The sequence below is a fragment of the Synchiropus splendidus genome, chromosome 13, assembly GCF_027744825.2.
Source record: "Synchiropus splendidus isolate RoL2022-P1 chromosome 13, RoL_Sspl_1.0, whole genome shotgun sequence".
Taxonomy (NCBI): domain Eukaryota; kingdom Metazoa; phylum Chordata; class Actinopteri; order Syngnathiformes; family Callionymidae; genus Synchiropus; species Synchiropus splendidus.
Window position 1 is genome coordinate 1,753,974 of NC_071346.1, and position 19,574 is coordinate 1,773,547.

The 19,574-nt window shown below is 46.5% G+C and overlaps 2 protein-coding genes across 5 annotated transcripts in view; both read right to left on the bottom strand.

Moving 5' to 3' along the window:
* The window catches only part of pde1cb (phosphodiesterase 1C, calmodulin-dependent b), an 86,706-nt gene extending 78,388 nt beyond the window's left edge, over positions 1 to 8,318 (bottom strand). For 3 of the 4 annotated variants that reach the window (XM_053882258.1, XM_053882259.1, XM_053882260.1), the window contains exon 1: positions 7,776 to 8,318. In XM_053882258.1, coding sequence (XP_053738233.1) covers positions 7,776 to 8,037 — 262 coding nt within the window. In that variant the 5' untranslated portion in view covers positions 8,038 to 8,318. The remainder of the gene's footprint in view (positions 1 to 7,775) is intronic. The other variant, XM_053882257.1, reaches the window with a different exon arrangement.
* A 959-nt stretch (positions 8,319 to 9,277) lies between these two features.
* LOC128769806 (vimentin-like) lies at positions 9,278 to 16,032 on the bottom strand. Its single transcript, XM_053883789.1, has 9 exons — positions 15,438 to 16,032; positions 14,345 to 14,405; positions 11,940 to 12,035; positions 11,533 to 11,694; positions 10,988 to 11,113; positions 10,690 to 10,910; positions 10,577 to 10,620; positions 9,773 to 9,861; positions 9,278 to 9,701 (listed from the first exon to the last, which is right to left on the bottom strand). The coding sequence occupies exons 1-9, from the start codon at positions 15,965 to 15,967 to the stop codon at positions 9,660 to 9,662; spliced, it is 1,371 nt and encodes a 456-aa protein (XP_053739764.1). The 5' UTR covers positions 15,968 to 16,032; the 3' UTR covers positions 9,278 to 9,659.
* Between the last annotated feature and the right edge of the window lie 3,542 nt (positions 16,033 to 19,574).

Genomic DNA, 19,574 nt, shown 5'->3' on the forward strand with positions numbered 1-19,574 from the left:
GGTAGGTCTTCAGTTGACGGTAAGGTTCGAGTATTTTTGTTATGTGGCTTAAATGTCTGTTGGCTAATTATCTAAGAATGTGACAGAAAAATGTGGTTGGTTCTCCCCTGGGGTTAATGCCACAGTGCTGTGAAAACACTATCAAACCGCTCTTGGTTCCACCGCTCTCTTCACTGGCGGCAATGAGAAAAGGTTTCATCGATATGCAGCATTGAGGGGGCATGGCTTCAGGGACAATTTTTTAAAGGTGGTTTTTGAAGTTAAATTCAAACTTGTCAACGTTGTAGTAGCTGCCACAGTAATGATCAAGAGACTTGGGAACTAGTAACGTCGCAGCAGTGCCAGTAACGTTAATAACTGAGGAATACTATTGGCAGTAACACAAGAGAGTAGTAGCACTGCGAAACCAGCAAGATAGAAGTTGTTGAAACAGCAGTGAATTATTTGTAACTACTTAAGTTCATTCAAGGACGAGTAGTAGACTGACATGCAGGAGGAGTACTTCAAGTATCAGTGGGCAATGTAGCAGTAATAGAAATATTAGCAGTTTGTGAGGCAAGTAGTATTGGTGTAAGTACTGAGAAGATTCAGTACCAGACAGACATAGACCATTAGTAGTAATGAGAGTAGATGATGTGGTAGGACCAGTGGTAGTAGTGGTAGTAACAGTGATGGAACTAGTAAAGCAGTCGGCTTATAGTGGCAGTAGAATCTGAATTAGCACTGTCCCAGTCTTAGCTGTGATATGTTCAGAAGGTGTCAGACCAGCCCAAGCAGTAGAAGTGCTGCAGTAGCGTCAGAACCAGCAGTCATTGCAGAAGTGATGAGTGAGTGGTGCTATCATTTGAGATTGTATTTCCCTGATGCACTGAAGACAAAGATGAGTTCAGTTCAACGCTAGTACTGGATCTTTTGAAGCACCATGCTAATGCACAACCAGACTCAGGCTTCAGGTCAGGTCTGTTGATGTTGGGAAGAAAACTCTAGGATGTATTTACACAGGTAACAGAGAGAGTTGACCTTTGAACTGTGAAGCAATTAACCTTGCTGTGTGAAAGAAACACTGCCATCAAATGGTGAATCCCGCTCTAATGTACAAACCCTTTTTCAAAACCCCTCCGGATCTGAAGTAAAAAAAAAAGGTCTCAAACTGCAACGATCAACTCTGTTACGACCCTTATCTGAGATGTCATATACTCTTCATTCGAGTATTTTATCCACCCTGTTTGCACTGTGTTTTCACTGCGGAGCCACTGTAAGACACAGTCCTTGATGCTGATGCAGCGTAAAAGCACACCTGATTCCTCACACCTTCTAAGGTCACCGCTCTCCAGAGCTTTTCAGATCAACAAAAGACCCTGGCACCTCTTGTTATGATTCCAGGGTTCATTTCAAAAGCGGCGTGTTGTTCAACATCTGGTGTCATTACCGGGGAAACCTAGGCGTCACTAGGCAACGGCGAGACCTTCAGACATGCATTGAGCAGATCAAGGTTTAGAATGTCTAGGTGCATGTGTTCTTTTGTGACGAGAAGTCATCTGGCTCTTCCCAGCATCTGTTCCCTCACCCCACTGTGGATTAACAGAATCCACTCAGCTATGAAAAAATAATTTCCCCAGGAATTTGCACTCCTGAATCTCAAGCTTTTACTTTGGTGTATTATAAATCGGTTCTACTATTTATTTTTCCACAGATGACTGAATAAAGATGCTTATGCTTGCACACATGCTAATGCTATCGATGCTAAAGTACGTCACGCGCTTCTCAGGGGCAGGATGGATGAAAATCTCCCTCACCCAGCCATTAAAAGCTGCTGGCGCAACCCTCATAACCGTATCATAGCCTCGTAACTATGGTTCTAGGGATGATTTTATTGTTGCGATCATCGCTGGTAGCACAGCAGCCTTCAAAACAATGAGAGGGAAAAACAAGCTTGTTAAAGGTCTCTCCGTGACTGAGGGAGGACACGCACCTTAGCTTTCCCCGCGCCGCCGTCACCGCAGTGATACGGAGGTGTAATTAAGACCTGCCCTGGGTGCCTGGCTGTTCCCCTGCTAAATACTCATTAGAGGCACCTTTAAGGGTAATGCGGGTGTTGTTGCAAACCTAAAGGGAAATGAGATGACAGCTACACGGCTGGATCTGTCCACCATGCTAATGACTGGGGTGCCAGCGTGGTTCCCGATGAAAGAGCCACGTGCAGTCGGGGTCAGGAGGTCGAGCAAATGAGAACAACTCTCTTTGATGAATTCTACCAAATCCTCCAGTTCACACTGCACTTAATGATCTTAGGTAAAGGAGAGTCAGGTGTGGGCTGTTGTTTAGCAGCGGCGACTTCAGCCGGCACAGCTGGAGCGGCTTATTTACCACAACACAATGCATTTACAAGGCCCATTATGAGGAAAGTGCAATGATGTGCCTGTCGAGCCACTCAAGTGGCCAACTGTTTCCTAAATCCAGCACGCATTTCATACGTCAAGGGAGTGGAGGGGCATCTTAACCTTCCATTTCAGCACCAGCAGCCCTTCAGTTAGTCCGGTCCTTGTCAAATAGTGGGGTGTGTGGGGACATACTTTTTGCTGTACTAAAAAAAGCGTAACTGCACATCCACTAGTGATTTTTGTTTTGTTTATTTCAGGCAAATTGATGTCTGTTACAGACAAAACAATGTTAATAAAGTTACTCTTCATTGGAAATGGATCTATATTACTTTCTTTATTATTCTCTTTAATGTTAACAAGGATACAATGTTATGCAGAGGCGTACTTATAATTAAATTATAGACAAAAGATACTATTTAATGAGGAGGCGGAGAGTTGGGGGGGTGCAAAACGTTTACTAGTTCCGGGTGGGGGGGGGATTGAAACACACAGCATGACATATCATGTAGAGAAACAAGACTTACTTAACCTCCGTGTCTCATCTAGGTGACGAGCTGCCTACAGCGTCACGATATGCCATAGATTGCTGCAATAACAGACGCTGAAGTCCACTTTCGATGTCAGCATCTTATGGGTGTGAGCTTGCCTTGCACTGACAGTGGTGTTTGGTGTTTTGTTCCCTGCCCTCAGCAACGTGGAGTGGAGTCACAAAGCTTCTCGCACAGGCAACATACACTGATCAATGAACCTCTGAATGTATTGTGAGCAGAAATGACCTTTGCAGGACACAAACGATGCCGTGAGGCTTCTACGCCACTTTGGCCCCAAAACCAACATCTCCTCAGCCATTCACAGAAACGTCCAGGGTTACGGAGACCTGCAAGGGTAATCTTGAATTACACATCCAAAGTCAACCCCAGTTTCCACCGTCAACCCTTTACCACCAGATTATGTGGTCTTTTCTCCAGATCATGTGGACGATGATGGATGACCAGCAGGATTAACGAAGCCACACTGGACGACAGCTTGCTAATGAGTGAACTCTCTGCAAGAGAAAGGTGTATTTGCACCGCAGTAGAGGATGGATTAGCCAGGTGGCCTTTTCTCCCAGTAATAAAGTGGACTGGGGAGGATAAAGCTTGGCTGTCTCACACCTATTGTCTTATTACTCTGCCTTGAAAATCATAACCGAGTAGCTCATTATGACAACAAATGGATTCAGACCTCTCTGTTAGACGCTGTGAAGTCAATTTTGTTCAACAGATTTGGGCTGTTCTCCACTGTGAGAGCAATTCTTCCCATGTGACATGCAGCAGCACGACAGTGATGAGGAGAGGATGAGCTGGGGTGGAGGTGGGTTGTCATTTGTGAGTCCTTGAAGACAGTCTGGACACTAGCTGCTCCTCAGCACTTCAAAGACAACTGCGTCTATTTCTGACAGACTTGTGCAGCAGAGTTAGCGCTCAGCTGGCAGCGGAACAGGAACAAGCGTGCAACTGTGATGCATTTCCTGGTGCCTGTCCTCCACACACTCTCCCTTGCTGTCTGCTCCACTGCTCCACAGAAAAGAGTGCTGGACAAAAGCGAGAACGGCTGCATAATGAATGACATTATCTCACTTTTCACCGAAAAATTGAGGACTTGCTTGAGCAGTCCGCTCACGAGAGACACCACAGCCGACTCTGACAGCCCAGTGGTGCTGCAGGTAATTATGCTTCTTCTAAGACTGACTGCTTCAGCACCAAAAACACTTGAGTGGAAAAGAGTTCTTCATCAGACAACACAGCAAACAACACGTAGGTTTGCACCCAGCCGAGCATAACATTTCATTCAAGTGAATTTATCAGTGCGTGAGTCAGTTTCGCTTTACTCCCCCTCAAGTCAGCGTTTGTCAAGCGTTTCACAAGTCAGTGAGGTTTATATTGTTTTGTGCATCGTGCCGTAGCTTCATTCTCGGCCTATATGGAGGTCCCGTCCCACCTTTGCTCCACCAGCTCCATGAGAGGACCGTCCTTGCACCATCCTGGTCCATCAAGCCTAAATAGCTAACAAACTTTGCCCCCCTCCAAACGGTCAGAAAACGGTTTCCCTCCTCAATTGAGGAGAACAATTCCAACGCTGTGCACATCTGGAATAAACAACCCCATCATCACATCTACGCTGTGACTCAGTGCCTCTGCACTCATTCTCTAACTGCCTTGAGATTTTTTGGAATTTCATGTCTCAACTAATGGACAAGCTGTCAGTGCAGCTCATGCTGTCCCAGAGAGGAGCTGGAAGCTCAGACGTCAAACCATTTATGTGGCCTAGGGATGGGCACCATATCCCGCCATACGCAAGCTCTATGACAATTCTGCATCTCACGATAAATTTGATAAACACTCGGCTCACTCGCTGCGGTATTGGCGGCGGCGTTCTCTTCCGTGTCCCCATTAGGCTTCACTGATAGCAGACACACTCTCACAGGCAGCGCTAATGCTAGGAGCCGCCATCAGTTCGGGACCATCAACAAATTCTAAAGCGCTCAAAGTATGAGTGAAATCTTCAATAAGGCCATGGAAAACAAGCATTTTAGGAGAGAGAATTGTGTCAAGGTTTTACATCACACAAGAGAAAGGACTGACAGTTTCTGTCATGATTTGGAGAATAGAATCTGACTAAATGATCATTTCTTCACCTGATTTCTAATGTTTCTTCAATAGCATCTAGGGAATGAGTCCAGACTGCTCCATAGTTCAAGTCAACTGTTCAGAGACATGAGATACAGCAGACAGACGGCTCCATTTAACCCCTAAATAAAGCTGGCAGAGCAGCCTGTCAGACACCAGCGGCTTCTACCAGAGACCTGAAACATTGAGTTTCTCATCTCTGCACTGAGTTCACTGTTTTATTGAGACATCAACAAACCATGATGTTGAGACAAACTCCACTCATGAGTTTCACCATCAAACAGTTTCAAGAGAGACTGTAGTGTCCAACACATGGAGGAGAAGGAACATGGATTAATGAATTATTGTTATTGCCAGAATTACAACATTTATCGCGATCTCTCTTTTTATCAACCATCCCTAAAGAGCCTTGAGTCCATCCCAAACTTCCCAAATAAAAAGCAGATCAAAGGTGAAGACAGAGGCATCACATGCTCTTCTGGGTTTGCGTTCAACATTTTGGTCCCTGGCTTGACTGAGTTTGACACTCACGGAAGAGATAACAGCCACCTCAGAGTCAAGCACCAGGGATGGCAGAGGAAATACATGGGGAGCCTCCACAGGAGCCAGTCATGGCAACACAAGCAGCAGTACACAGATGTATTTAAAGAAAGCTCCCCAGAAACCAACTTTCCTCCGGGAGCGAACACAGGGACTTTGAAAGAAGAGTGGGTGGTAAACAGGATGATGTAAAGCAACCTGAGGTGACGAGGGCAAACAAGGTCAGAACTGGTGTCGTCACTTTTTAACTATGTCACAGTTCCATTTGTTTACTTTTATTTACTACTTTCTGAAAGTCTTCATCAAAAGGCTAAGGTAAAGCTCACGGTGGAGTCTCTCAAAACACAAAATGTCTATCTACTCCATGGAAGCAATTCAACTTGAATATTGTTCAGATAAAGCACAGCATGAACTGTTGAGAACTTCCTCTACTCACTGAAGAGGGAGTTAAGTGCTCAAAATGAATGAAATAAAAAAAATCCAAATGCACAAAGAGCCCGCAGATGTGAACTCAGATTCACCTGAAAGCAGCAAGTAAATTACAAGTTGCCAGGCTTACACAGTGGCACAGCGACAAGGTCTTATTTCAGTCTGAATCACAACTCAGTCAAGCTTCCTCTCTTCGCAGGAAGATGCTGCCGGCACGTTTCCTTTCATCGCCATCCCCTTCTACTTGATATACACAAGCTATTTTAAACCAAAGGGACCAAATGTGGTGATAAAAGAGAAAGGTCGAGAGGTGAGAGAATCCTGGGCCAGGCATCTGCTGGCGTGGAACCGGGAGCCTGTCCTGGATGGCTCAGCTCCTCGCCTCCTCTGTCTATCTCGTGACCACAGGTGAGAGTAGAAGCCACCCAGCAGATCGACAGCTGTGCCTTCTGCACCCAGCGTCACAACTCCAGTTTGCCTGTGTGTCCCTGTATTCTGCTTCTTTACACTGCCTCGGCGGCGAAGAAAAAAAGGCGGCGAAGCATTAGCTCCCCTTTGCCACACCACACGTGTTTTGTGCCGCGAGATAATGGCGCTGATGGTTTTTCACAGATCAAAGAGATGCCATGCAAGTGGAGATATGTTACACTCGGTGTGCTCTTCAAAGAGCAGCACATTCATCCACTGAAAAGCTATTTTCAGACACATTCATCGCCACCCTCTGAACTGGCCAGTTGCACAGATGCAAAAGAACAGCTGTATTGTGTGAGGAGCACGAGTGTTCCACAGCACACTGACAATTTATACATGATGCGAAATAATAGAATTTATTTGCCTTTTCTGAAAGACAATTAATGGTTGCATAAAAAATTATATTTAATGTGAATTTTGGGTTGATTATACATTGATATAAGGAGTAGGAAAATGTTGGGGTTTTTTTTAGCACAGTTAGTTTAGCTAACAAGATTTAACTTTGGCTCTAATAATTTTAGAATTCTAAAATATAATTTATCTAATTATCAAAAATTATATTTCCTCAATATTATCAAAAAAATATCGGTCAATATGAATAATCATTCAGGAACTATAGCATTCTTTCTCCTAAGGAGGTTATGGATAGCTTTTCTTGTTTGATGTGACTTAAAAAAAACAAGATTTGGGGACCAAAGATGAGCATCTCGATCAGGGGTGTCCACACATTCGTGAATGTGACGCACTTTTGAAGCACTCAATGTGCACTTTTATACCTTGTTGAAAACAGACACAAGGGTGAAGCCCTTTTCTAAGTTTTGGGGAAGTTTGGGTTCAATAAATATCAGAACGGAAGAGCTACTTTTTCTGTATGTATCATATATATATATGACACATCCATGTGTCATATATATGTTGCTAATATATATTGCATTTGTGAGTCATTTCTTAATTAAGTGAAGAAAAAAAAAACATTTTTCAGACCGGATTTATATTTGAATTATTATTATTTGTTTCTTTGGACCAGTACAGGGACTGTAACTGGATTGACATAAGAATGATTTGATGGTTTTAAAGTGACTTAGAGTGGGATTCCACAGCCTGTTTTGTACCACAAGCATACAACTGAAGGAGTGTTACGTTCAAGGTCAAATGGGAAGTTGAACACAAATCGTTATACGTGTTTCTGAACTTTCCCAAAGTGTACATTCAACGCGGTTTTTCCTTGAAAGGAAGTTTCTCCAAGTGCAGCAGTGAGTGCGACCGTGCAGGGGATAGGACTCACCGCTCGGCGAGCCTTCTCCGGTCCTCTTCCTGGAGCTCTGCCTCCCTCCCTCCGGGTCCTGGCGGTTCAGAACCTCAGACAGCGACTGGCGGGAACTCTGCCGGCCCGCCTGGGTGGAGACGTTGAACCGCCCGCTCCTTCTCCTGCTCCGCTCGGTGTGTGGCGCCGACTGGCTCCTCTCCGGGTCATGACTCTCCGGTTCCGAGCCCACTTTCACCAAGGCGTTTCTCGTTCTCGTTAAGGCAGAAGTAACCGAACCCATGGCTTCACGGCAGAAACACGAACTCAGGGGAGAGCGGCTGGTTCCGGCTTCATTTTGTCAAAGCAGCCCACTCCAGCTCGCCTGAAACTAAAAACCACTTTGACCAACAAAGTTCGGTGGAGCCGCCAGAAAGATTCCAAAAGCACACCGCGTCATGGTGTCCGCGTCCACCTCCGCTTCCGTCTCTTCCGGTGAAAGTTGCTCAGTCAACAGCCGGGCTCCTCCCGGGGGAAAGTGCCTCGGAAATACACTGGAAATCACTCCCAACACGCGCACTTCGATCATAGTCAATCCGAATTTCACGCGAGCAGCAGAGAAACGTGAAGACTCGAGATCTCGTTCGCCGCGTTCCACTGTCATCGCGAGACTTGACCGGCGGCGAAACACCTGAATAAAGTTGTGTTGTGAAAAAGTCACGTGAGAAAGTCAAGTTGTTTCATCCGCCGTCCGAACTGGGAAGCAGAAAGTGGAAAGATAGAATACATTTTGAACAATACATTGCGTCATCACGTCATTATTTCTGTACTCATGTTGGCGACTATAGAAAAAGCTTTGTCACTTTCCATATTTTAACGACTATTTAATTTTAACCACTACATACTTATAAACACTTCTATACTGATAAAACAAATAAATTAATAAAGCTAAGTTTGCGTATTAATATATATATTGTTTGTGCGTGAAGAATAAACCTGACTTCTGTTTTTATTTTTTAATTTTATTTTACAATGTTTTTGTTCATTATTGCACTTTATTCCAAAGTACTTTCCTAGTTGGTGGGATCATCGCTGACCATAAAGCTGAATCTGATTTTGAAGTTACTTAATGTTCTCTTTAATAACCTCTAGCAAAGATAAATTTGTACACAGATATTCATTTATTAAGTCGCACCAAGCGTAAAAGCTAAAGGAGAGGTGTTGGTGACAAACCATGTATTGTATTCCCTCTCTCTCTCTGTGTTGTGCTACCTCAGAAGAACAGGAGTCGCTTCCTGGAGACGCTGAAGTCTGGGCCTCTTTACTTGAGCCGCTGCCCCTGCGACCCCACCTCAGATTGGATTGTTTATTTAGCTCAATCCGCACCTTGGACACTTGATAAATCCGTCTTTGAAGCATTAGAGCAGCACGCTATTGACGCAGCCAGCAATTTATTCATTGCACCTGCGCCGTCTCTTTGTCAGTTACACGAATGCGGACAAAAACAGAAGGAAAATCAAGGAATAAGCACAGGCCTTGGGTTTTGAATGTTTTTATTCTCTGGCAAATGCTGGTGTTTTCATGCACCTGAAACTACTGCCGTCATGATAAACCCTCCCCACCTTGTCCTGGGTGCTAGTTTATTGCTCGGTTCAGGCAACGGTGGCGAGCCTGAGCAGAAACCCTGCGAGTGCACGTGCTTGTGAAAAATACTACCCTGGCTATGGAGGATTTGTGTGCCAGCTCTTGCACTGTGCTGCTTTCATTCCTGTTTCTAAGAGTCAGAGGAGAAGAAGGAAGTGAGAGACAATCAAACACGCTGGCCACGTACAGCGGAAAGGCACTTGAGAAGCTACGCGAGTGAGGGCTGATTTGCTTGGTGTAGATCTTCATGTTGCTTTGTTGTGCAGTACAGTCAGGCAGTTTTCACTCAAAGTCCTCGTGGTTTTGGGTTGACTCGTTGACCACCTGAGCAAGGAGAGCGGTGCAAAGACGGTGAGGAAATACCGGTGCGGAGAGAAGTGAAGCGAGCTTCCTACCTGACCGTCTCTGGTCTCGATGGTCTTGATGACCACCTTCTTGGTGGTGCTGGTGGACTCGATCTGAGGCTTGCTTTCAGTGAGGGCATCTGAGGCGAGAACGTACAGAACTCCACTGGTCACCTGACACCACACTGCTTTCATATTTGATCTTCTTCAGGTGCAATTTCTGATCCAACTAGACCTGCAGCCACTTTACTAGTTAATTTGGGGTTCATGAATGTCTGCAGTGAAGATTCAAAAATGTGTTTAAATTAGAGGTGGGATTCCATAAAAAAATATGAAGCTAATTAATTAGAGAATCTGTGATTCATTAATCTCAATTATTTATTATGCTACAAGAAGCCACATTTTTCAATTTGAAATAATTTGGTGTATTACTGAATCAAATGATGGAGCCATACATACATTTAAACAACAAAATATGGTTTATTTTGCATCAGTTTGACAATAGCACAATAAATCACAAAGGTGGTTTTTATACAACCTTATTTAAACAAAAGCTCTTTTAATGTCTCGAAAATATTTTTATAAGAATTTCAATTTTAGAATATTAAATTAAATTAAATGACATTTTTGTTGTAATTAATTAATCGGAATAATATTGGAATTAATTAATGGTAATTAACTCACTAGTTTAAATATATACATAAACGCTTTTTAATCTCCGTCCTGCAAAGTGAAGAAGAAAATTGGTCGTCACAGTAACAGGCTAGTCACAAATAAAGAAATTTGGTGTGTAAATTTAGGTCTAAAGATGCAAAACAATATGAATAATGGAGCAAAATAACTAGGTTTTTATACCTCTCAGATTAAGAGATGAGAAGTTTGGCATCGGGGTGGAGATTCTGAAAGAAGGAAACAGTAATATGAGGGGATAAAAATTTTGGCAGTAAAGCGAGGCTTTGTTTCTTCACCTGCTCTCCTCTCCTTCCAGCAGCTTCCTGTAGGTGGCGATCTCAATGTCCAGAGCCATTTTCACATTCAGGAGGTCCTGGTACTCGCGCAGGTGACGGGCCATCTCGTCTTTCATGTTGTGGATGTCCCCCTCCAGGCGGCCAATGGTGTCTTGGTAACCGTTGCTCTCCAGGGAGAAGTTCTCCTCCATCTCTCTCAGCTGCCTCTCCATGGACTCATTCTGGAGAGGTGAGTCACAGTGGCCGTCATGGTTTTCGCGTCAACACCCCGGATCCTTCACCTGGTCTGCACACTCACCGTCCCTTTCAGAGCGTCCACCTCACAGGTCAGGGCCTGGACCTGGCGTCGGTAGTCGTTGGCCTCCTGCTTGGCCACCCTCAGGGCGTCATTGTTGCGAGCAGCCGCTTCAGTCAGGTCAGCAAACTGAAACAACAGTGTTACCACAAAAAATAGATAATTATAGAACGCTTCAAGTTGCCCTTCCCTAAAGCACCTCAGAGTGGTGCTGTCTCCACTCCCTGCTTCCAAGGTTTATCAACATTCTTACTGTACCATCGGCGTGCAATTCCTAAACATGCCACTAGAGGCTGCAAGAAATACTAGGCAAGAAGGTTGCCAGTTCTCCCTGGTGCGCTTCTTCTGAGCACTCTGGTTTCCTCCCACACTCCAACTTTTTTTGTGTCAGGAAAGATTGATCACAAACGTCTAATTCAGTTTACACAAATCGTCTGAGTGAAGCCACACATGGACCTGAAACCTTGCCGAAATGAAACATCAACTTCCTTGTGTGGTGAAGCTTGGAACCCCCTGGAGAGCTGGTGTGCACATTGTGAAGCGCACACCTTGGATTTGTACCACTCCTCGGACTCCTGAATGTTTTTGGAGGCCAGGTTTTCGTACTGCAGACGAACGTCCCTCAGAGCCGCGGTCAGGTCCGGCTTCGCCACCTCCATGTCCACCTGCAAGTGCTGCTGCTGGGCCTGGTTCTGCATCTCCAGCAGTTCCTGCGAGACAATCCATACCACTGCTGACCACCGACGCAGCAACTGCACAGTCAACTGAAAACACAGACTCTCTACGAAGAGATTTGCTTTTCTATTTTGGCTCTGACTCAACACACTGGCGAACCACTGTGCTATATCATTCCAACTGTGAATTTTATTTGCTTAAAAAATACCTGTTTAATTCCAGCTGCACACAAAAAACAGAGTTACACTGCTCCATAAATGGGTAGCAAAAAAAAGCTTACCTCATCATGCAGCTTCTTGAGGAAGATGATTTCCTCCTGGAGAGACTCCACCTTCCGTTCCAGGTCCAGTCGGGCCAGGGCGGCGTTGTCCACATCCTGCACCAGGAGAGTGACTTTGAAGGTGACATGAATAATTCACAGAGGGCTCACTGATGCGCTGCTGCTGAGGCTTCAAGAGAGTGAGCTACTGTGGAGGTCGGAGTCACGCGGAGTGAATAGGGACTCATGAAGTGCTACCGCAGATTAGCAAGAGGTGTTTCCTTGTGACTTTGATTTGGACACTTTAACCTTCAGATACTCGTGGAGTCAGACTCGCAATCTCCCAAAAAAGACTTGGTTTTACCAACAAATTATCCCTTTTTGATTCAGATGTTCAAGTATGTTTAATGCATGAAACATTCCATGCAAATGTCTAATATTGTAAACTTAAACGAAAGGAAAAAAACCCGACAGTCACTGCGACTCAGGCAGGCTTTTAGCTTTGAGACAGGGTGTCAGACATCCCATCAATGACAGCGGCACCCAGGCCACATCGACCAATCAAATGATTGTGACTCACTAGACGTGGATAACCGCGAGATTTTGCCTGAAACAAATAAACCACACGTCCACGGAGACACGAGAATCTGTGAATTTCCATCTAGTTCAGCAACACTACAGAGGAACAACATCCTTTTCACAAACAGGCACGAATGATCAGAAGTTTAGAGCCTCAGTTTAGTCTTATAATTTTGGTACAGTCTGCTCTAGAACCTTTGACCCTATCTGCCGTGGGACAAGAGAAACCCTTGAGATACTGTAGATATCCCATGTGTTTCCACATCAAAGGAATCTAAGCATATTTGACCACTTCACACACCAACAGCAGCAGTTCAGACTTTACATGGGGCCATCACTTGCACTGCGTAACACATCGCTGTGGTTAGGGCCAACATACTTCCAGTCATCACTAACTCTGCCATGTAACAGGATTTGAGCTAGCTATTCCTATATAAAGCTCTAGCGGGCCACATCAGATTTGGCCCCCAGGCCTTAGGTTTGACACTCATTCATTCTTTTTCTCCCCCTTGCTCCCCCTATGGGTTCATGGAGAGCCTATCCCAGGATAGGTGGGGGACACCCTGGATGGGTCGCCTGTCCAAAATGAAAGGACAAACTTCAGGAAAGCCATGAACACTGAAACCATTGTTTCAGTCTTGGTCTGCAACTAGAGCTCATTTGAATGGCCTATGCTCCAATTCGTGGTCACCAACGACGCTGCCTCTCCTCCTTGCATCACCTTCTGCTAGGTACTGACCACTGCTGCTACACTGAGACAGGCAGAGACTTTCCACCAACTTTGCTGGGTTAAACAAGAGTTACGACCCTCTTTCCTTCACAAACGTTTGTGTGTGACACTCTGTCGCGGCTGAGCCCCGTCCATCAAACACACTGCTCTGCTTTGTCAGGATTGGCATGGGGGTAAACGCGGTATCAGCGAGTGAATCGGCTTTGCCCGCCTGTAATGCCACAAACAAAGTGACCCATTCAGAAGGCTTTCCCAAACAGGCCCGCGGCCGGGAGAGTGACTGTCTGCCTGACTGAGCGTTCGCCGGCTGCGCACTGTTGTTGGGATGCTGGAATGTGAGCAGGACTTTCATGCGAGCTCATGACTGCGCTCGGCGCGGCTGCTGACGCCGGCTGTATTTCCGACAGTATCTGCTTGTTGTAGGAAGCGACGGTCTGCTCAGCCACAGAGGGTTTTGCCCTGGCCGAGCGAGACGGCAGCATCACATGCCATGTCTTGTCTTTTCGCTCTGATAAGCGCGTCACATTGTGCCAGCTCATTCAGCGTGACCAGGCAGACTTAAAAAGATCCCACTGCAGGCCCCAGTGAACTCATCAGTGGCAACTTGGCCCTTTGTCCCAGACCTGGGTCAGTTCTGTCGTGCCACTTTGGTTGGTGAACTCAATCTGTTGTTGTGCCATCAGGAAGAGAGCATTCCTGCCTCCTGAGCTCATGAAGACGCTCTTCAAAAGACGGAGGCGTCAGATCGCCCTCGGATGACTCCGTACACAAACCCGACCGCTGTCTCACCGTCACGTAGAGGAGGCGCACAAACCGAAGTGTCCTTTCAAGAAAGAAACTCGCAGGTGACTCAGACAAACTGGAGACAGGGCGCAGGTACAAGGTCAACGTCATGGCTAGTCCAACCTGTCTCATGGTGTTGCAGACAAACGTTTGTTTAAAACTATGACACAGAATCAATTCAGGTCCATAACATCTTTTTTTATTGCCAAGTTCTACCTGTTAGTCTTATTATTAGTAGCAACAATTAAAGCACATCTACTAAATTATCAATGGTCTTTTTTGTGTTTTCTCTTTTAATGCTTTGAACTCTCTCTTTTTATCCAAACTTTCGTACCTGTCTGAAGCTCTGCATGTTAGCCTCAGCCTCCTCCCTCTGGGTGATCTCATCCTGCAGCCTGTGAAAGCATCAGATTAAACTGCTTAGAACAGAGAGTTCTAGTGTGGCAAATACCAAACCAGTGGCAGCAGAACCTTCACCCTGGATAATGTGTCGCCTGGAAAGTAAGACATGAACAAAGATGACATCTGAAAAAATGCCAAAAGTGACCAACAGGAAGTTCTGATCCTGGTTTAGGATTAGTTCTACAGTTTCGTATTCACTTCCTCACACCAGTTAAACACATTTTAAGGTGTTGTTAAACAAACAAAAAAAATCCATTGTGTCTCACCAATTTGAGGGGCCACACATTGACTCTATAGCTCGCAGGGCTCCGTGAGAAATAAACTCAAAATGTGTCAACTGGATTTAAATTTTTTGTCATCACTGTTACCAGCTCACTTTTTTTTTTGCAGAAATAACATGAGGACTTTTTTTAACATTATCAGAAGACACCATCCATCCATCCATCCATTACTTATCCGTTGCCGGGTCGCGGGGGCAGCAGCTTCAGGAGGTCAGGCCAAACGCCCTTCTCCCGAGCGACATCCACCAGCTCCGACTGGGGGATCCCGAGACGCTCCCAGGCCCGTGTAGAGATATAATCTCTCCACCTGGTCCTGGGTCGACCCCTCGGTCTCCTCCCAGCTGGACGTGTCTGGAACACCTCCAAAGGGAGGCGTCCAGCGGGCGTCCAGATGAGATGCCCCAACCACCTCAGCTGACTCCTCTCAATGTGGAGAAGCAGCGGCTCTACTCCGAGCCTCTCCCGAGTGACAGAACTTCTCACCCTCTCTCTAAGGGAGACGCCTGCCACCCTTCGGAGAAAACCCATTTCAGCCGCTCAGAAGACACCATTTATTCCATTCCGCTTTATAGTGTCATCTGACACCAACACCATGCAGAGAAACTCATGATAAATATGAATAGATAAAATAACGGTGGAGGATGTTGAATTATAGAGGGAAGGTGAATATTTGACATTCAGTTAGAGTTGAGTGAATTTTCCATCTACTGCTGAAACGAATGGAGAGGTGCCACGCCCCCTTACTTCTCTCGCAGCCGCTCGATGTCGTCGGCCAGGTTGTCTCTGTGCACCTCCACTCGGGCCTTCTCGTTGGTCAGCTGGTCCACCTGCCTCCGCAGCTCGCGCATCTCGTCCTCGTACAGGTCCCCGACCCGGCTGGTGCCCTTCCCGCGCAGCTGCTCCAGCTCGGCCAGCAGGATCTTGTTCTGCTGCTCCAGGAACCGAACCTTCTCGATGTAGCTGGCGAAGCGGTCGTTGAGCGACTGCATCTGCGCCTTCTCGTTGGTGCGGTTGGAGATGAACTCGCTGTTGATGGCCTCGGACAGGGAGAAGTCCAGGCTCTCGGAGGCCAGCCGAGGCATGGGGGCGCTGCTGCGGAGCCGCTGGCTCTTCGCCGCGTACACGCTGCCGGGCGCGGAGGAGAGCCCGTAGGAGAGCCGGGCGGAGGCGCGCACCGGAGCGGAGGACTGGCGGCTGGAGTAGCTGCTCCTCAGCGTGACGCGCTCCCCGCCGAACATCTTCCTGTAGGAGGACTGGCTGCTTCTGTAGGACATCTTTCCTTCTTCTCGCGTCAGTGTCACTGGGGCATCGGCAGAGTGAGTTGAGAGGACGCTCGCGCGCACATCGCCTCTTTATACCCCGGTCCTCACGAGGTGTGAGTGTCACCCCGGCCGGCCAATCACGGGCCAGGTCTGCTGGCCGTCTGAGGTTAGTGCTGGGTGAGACGCTTCCCACAAACATCCAGGTGGTGCCTCATTTTTACGCGTGTGTGAGAGAGCGGGTGAGCCAGATGATGGAGTGGCCACCTGTCCAGGGTGACTCTCGAGCAGCTCAGCCACGGCCTCTTGACCTGGAGTTCGTTCTAAAACAACATTTTATCTCAGAATTTTTAATGAAATTTAAACCATATTCTTCTAAAATTTAATTTAAAAAAATGTGTTTCAGTCAAAGGCTGGTTTCTTCTCGAAGGTCCTCCTGAGCTGAATCTTCACCATCTCCAAGACCCAAGATCGACCTTCATAACACTTCGCTGGAAGCGAGGAATTATTGACTGACATCAGAGCAGACACACAGGTGAGAGAGGTCAGTCAATAAAGGCAGGGCTCACGCGCTCATCAAGGGACACCGTTCAGTTGATCATGGCAAGCGTCCACATCTGATCCTCCTTCAGGATCCAGCATCAGCCAGACCCGCTCAGACCACACTCTTTGGTCTCCTGCCTGTCACAAATCCAAGCTTCAGAACCGACACATTCCAGTTCGGGATTCAAGCGATCCTTCGATCCTTCGACTGAGTTTCTTTCACGGCTCGTCCAGCAATGAGTCACTCCGTCACAATCGATTTGATGCTGCAGTGCATCATGGGATCATGCGCTGGCACTTCCTGTATCTGATCCTGTTTGAGAATAAATTGGGACGTGAAGATGGCCACTGATAAGCCGCTGTCTAGAAGCATGTGATGGTCTCTGTCAGCCGTTTAGTGGCCGTGACGTCGCTCAACTCCTGCGCTCAATTTTCACACGACATTCATGAAGCGCCTCTGAATCTAAATAGATTATGATACGTTTGTCGTCCTGGACAAACCCATGACTGTGGTCCACTGAGGTGGCAGGTCACTGATCCTGTCCATCCTGATGTCCTGCATTTTCCACTCAGGTTTCCTCCCACAGTCCCACAGCAAAAGGCTGTGATTTTTTTGTCTGTCTTTATGTGCGATGTGGTGGACTGTCCAGGGTGTCCCCCGCCTCTCACCCCATCAGTGGGGTAAACAGAATAAAACGACTCTTAGAACTGGAGACTTGAATTCCACGTTGACTGTTCCTCCTCTTCAAACTTCAAAGTCATCAGACTAACCATGTTTGACGATGGCGTTACAGTCGTACACATGACTGTTTTGTTTTTCTCCCAGTGGTGAGAATATTTGTCGTGATGCAGTTTAGAACAGTCACAGTGAGTCTTTCTTTTCTGAGATAAAGAAGTTATTCTGCTCTAGTTTTATAGCCAAAAACATGGACTGCAGAACAAAAATCAACAAAGGATGAAAAACTATTTTAGATAACCTGAAGAGTTTTTTTTGTTTTGTGCTAAAGACAGTGGACAGCTTCTTGGTGTCTGAGCGTGAGTGATACGATGCGCTAGAATTGGTTGGTAAAAGCAGACGGTTTTCATCAAACCTGACGTCCTGGTCACCTTCTGTGCTCGCTTTACCGTGTCCTACCCTGAAGGTGAGGATGTGGGTCATGTACGATCGATGGTCCAGGTCAGTCGTTACTCAGTCCCTCCAGGAGATGCCAATGTTGCGATCGCTACTATGAACGCAGTACCAACCAATCCCTGCGAGCTCTGTGAGGCGCTACAATTTTGTCCAACCACTGCAACTTTCCTGCCAATTCCACCCATCACTTGAGTCTCTTTCGTCCTCCCTCTCCGCGGCATGTGCGCCATCATATCCCCTTGTTGAGATAAAGTGCGATGCCGAACGCTCACATTTGCCCACAAATATGGCCGCCACGGGTCACATTTCGGACATGAAGGATTCTGAATCCATTACTAAATCTCCAAATTTCAATGATGGAAATGTATAATAGAGGGAAGTAAAAAGCGGAAATGACTTGTGCAGCGTCACCCGAACACTATACGGGGAAGACGTAAACAAACATGGCCGACTTCCAGATCCATCTCTCTCCAGGCTGTTTCTGACCCTGTGGAACAGATCAGCAGCGACTGCTTTCATGAGTCAGTGAACAACTCCACTCACAAACCTCCATCAGGCTCCACCCTTGTGAGGAGCTCTGGAACAAAACGACACTGTCAGCCTGGAAACTACTCACAGAACATCAGCGTAAAAAGATGGACTTGTTTTATCGTCACTTTTTATTTATCATGGGCATGTATTTATTTATTCTCTGCACCAGAAACACTCATTGCCATTTGCAAATAAAGCACATATTTGCAAAAATCACTGCAGTCTGGAGCTTTTTTAAGGCTGAAAACTGGCACTATTTTTTTACAAGCTAATTTACAAAGGTCCTTGGTTCCCATCATGTTGTCCCAGAACCATAAATGATCACAAATTTCACTGCAACTTTTGAAAAAATCTGCCATAAAATCAGGCATTTTTGACCGCAGCCGTCAATGAAAGAGCCTGTGAATCCACGCGGGGATTAGTGGCCCACTGGTTAACACCACAAACACCATGCCTCCCATAATGCACTGCAACTGTTGACACACAAAAACATTTTTGTAAATCCGCGACGCTTGCTGGGTGAGCGAGCCAGGTGATTCCCCGACCCTGAACTTGGAGTGGAAATTCACATGACCCCCATTGACTGCGGGCGGGTGAACATTCCTGCTCCCAGGGGCCATTATGAGCCACGTTGGCCCGGGATTGTGACAAACAGAGCAGGGATTGTGTATTGCTGATCTGTCACCTCACTGCAGCAGCAAAGCGCAGACAGTAGGCTGTAATGATTGTCCGCCTGAGCCGCCAAATAACTCACATTCCTTACAGAAGTCTAGCGCTGTCTTCAGCGCCGCCCTGCAGGGTGCCAGTTGAAAGTAAACAGACTGGATTTATGGTGGTGTCTGTCAGGCGGTAATGAGGCAGCGATGGAGATAAGGTAACGCTTATTTCAAGGGTGTCGTCGCTTAAACTCCGCGGGCGCTCAGGCTGCAAAAAGGCGGCCATTGTTGCATCTCCCATGATGGTGAATCACCAGCCCGCGTGCCTCGTAACCACGGCGACCGTCCCCAACATTGCACGGCCGAGCACGACGCGTGCGCTCACGAGATCTCGAGAAAGTACTTTGGTTTTCTTCCATGAAGAGTATTTCTGTTGATGCAAGGCCTCTTCCAGAATTGTACCGAGTCATTAGTGCACAAGTGAAGTCGTATCCAGCCACGAAGACAAGGTTCCCAAAGTCCAGAAGTCCAGGTCCCTTAACGACTCACCAAGCACAGCAAACAATCATAAATCCTATTAATCTTGAGTCACAAAAGACGCCATCAAATAACTCACTAAACACATCAAGTCACTAAGCCAAGAATCATAGACACCGGAGAATCGTGGAAACCGCTCAATACTCAACGACTCAGTGAGCCTGAAGAACCAAAGAGTCGGCAGAGAAACAAACCACATGACGCTGTGGAAACACACAAATAT

What these genes read in the sequence shown, in the direction of transcription:
- LOC128769806 (XM_053883789.1), bottom strand. Translation starts at nt 15,967, where the DNA reads ATGTCCTACAGAAGCAGCCAGTCCTCCTACAGGAAGATGTTCGGCGGG. An exon ending in ATCGAGCGGCTGCGAGAGAA is followed by an intron (nt 14,406 to 15,437) that starts GTAAGGGGGCGT and finishes ATGCTTTCACAG; the next exon opens with GCTGCAGGATGAGATCACCC. An exon ending in TCAAGAAGCTGCATGATGAG is followed by an intron (nt 11,695 to 11,939) that starts GTAAGCTTTTTT and finishes ATTGTCTCGCAG; the next exon opens with GAACTGCTGGAGATGCAGAA.